General features: G+C 38.3%; 1 protein-coding gene across 1 annotated transcript in view; it reads left to right on the top strand.

Annotated features, from left to right (window-relative positions):
• The first annotated feature begins 701 nt into the window (after positions 1 to 701).
• intu (inturned planar cell polarity protein) overlaps positions 702 to 1,271 on the top strand; it is a 22,396-nt gene continuing 21,826 nt past the window's right edge. The window contains 1 exon segment of the mRNA XM_015375484.1: positions 702 to 943. Coding sequence (XP_015230970.1) covers positions 825 to 943 — 119 coding nt within the window. The 5' untranslated portion in view covers positions 702 to 824.

A 1,271-nucleotide genomic window follows, 5' to 3' on the forward strand; every position in this document is an offset into this window, starting at 1 on the left:
TTATTTTATTTACTGATAAAATTACTTTAAAACATGAAACCCGGAGGATGTTCAATCACATAGATGGAAATTCCTTCTCAAATAACTTGGAGGACTTTGACTCAATCCGCAGTGTTCTACTTTACAGGTGAGTCGGATCTTTTCAAGAGTCTTATTTACGTCATATTTACGTCTTTGAATCTATTTCATGAACCCGATTCAGTGCATCTGTTTGCGAGCCACGGCACTTTGCCAGATCTGAATTGAATGCTGTGGGTTTTTTTTTTTAATAATCTCTTGGCTGAAACGAGTTGCTTTTCTAATAAATCAAAATCTGCATTTTACACCAAGAACTCGCTGGCTTTTATGTATTTTATTTGACGTGCTTATGCCCGGTGCGTCTTGGAAATGTGGCTCTTTTTCAGTTCCAGTTATTTACAGAGTTGAGAAACAAGCGTTAACTACAAAAAAATAAAAAAAACTTAAAATAATAATAAAAAAAAAAAGCTAAATAATATATATTTTTATAGCGATACCGACAACAATATATTCAACAAACCTAAATTACAAAACAGCACTTATTTATTTCCAAGTTAATCCATCTGGATTCATATGGAGCAGCTTAAAACTAACTGGCGAGGCGATGCTTCTGTGTTGTTAGGGGCAACGGCAACATTCCACCAATCAGAACGTGCGCTATCGTGTCACGTGACGCACCGCTATATCAAACATGGCGTAAAGCTCGTAGCCCTTTTCCCTTATTTACCTAGAAACAAATAATGAGAATAAATATTTGGTCCGGTTTTTTTCCAGTTTACGCACGGATAGGAGGGTTTTAGAACCCAATGGCTTCTCTGAGCCCGGAAGTTTGTTCTGAAAACCCATCCTGGAGATCTCAGAAGGCAAACGAAGATGGAAACAGTGAATCCACGTTATCGAGTTACAGCAGCTCCGACTATGACGAGTAAGGAAACTGCTTTGAGTCGATTGAAGCAAAAAAGGTTACATCGATGGTATTATGCTGCGTTAGATTACTTAAACCCTGTAAAATATGTTTTCTGGATTAGAAGTCCCTGTAAACCCAGAAAAGCCTCAGTTTTGTAAAGCTTGACTTTAACTTCATCTGTGTCTCTACTGAGAATTTGGTTAAATAAACACGTTTAAGTGACCCAGTCAAATACCAGGCATGAAGTAGGCTATATTGGGAATGTGTTCCAAAACTTAAAAATTGCATCTAAACTAACCTCGATACAGGGGCGGAGCTAGATGGTGGGCCAGGGGTGGCCATGGCC

This window comes from Cyprinodon variegatus, unplaced genomic scaffold (genome assembly GCF_000732505.1).
Source record: "Cyprinodon variegatus isolate N-32 unplaced genomic scaffold, C_variegatus-1.0 Scaffold119, whole genome shotgun sequence".
In the NCBI taxonomy this organism is placed as follows: domain Eukaryota; kingdom Metazoa; phylum Chordata; class Actinopteri; order Cyprinodontiformes; family Cyprinodontidae; genus Cyprinodon; species Cyprinodon variegatus.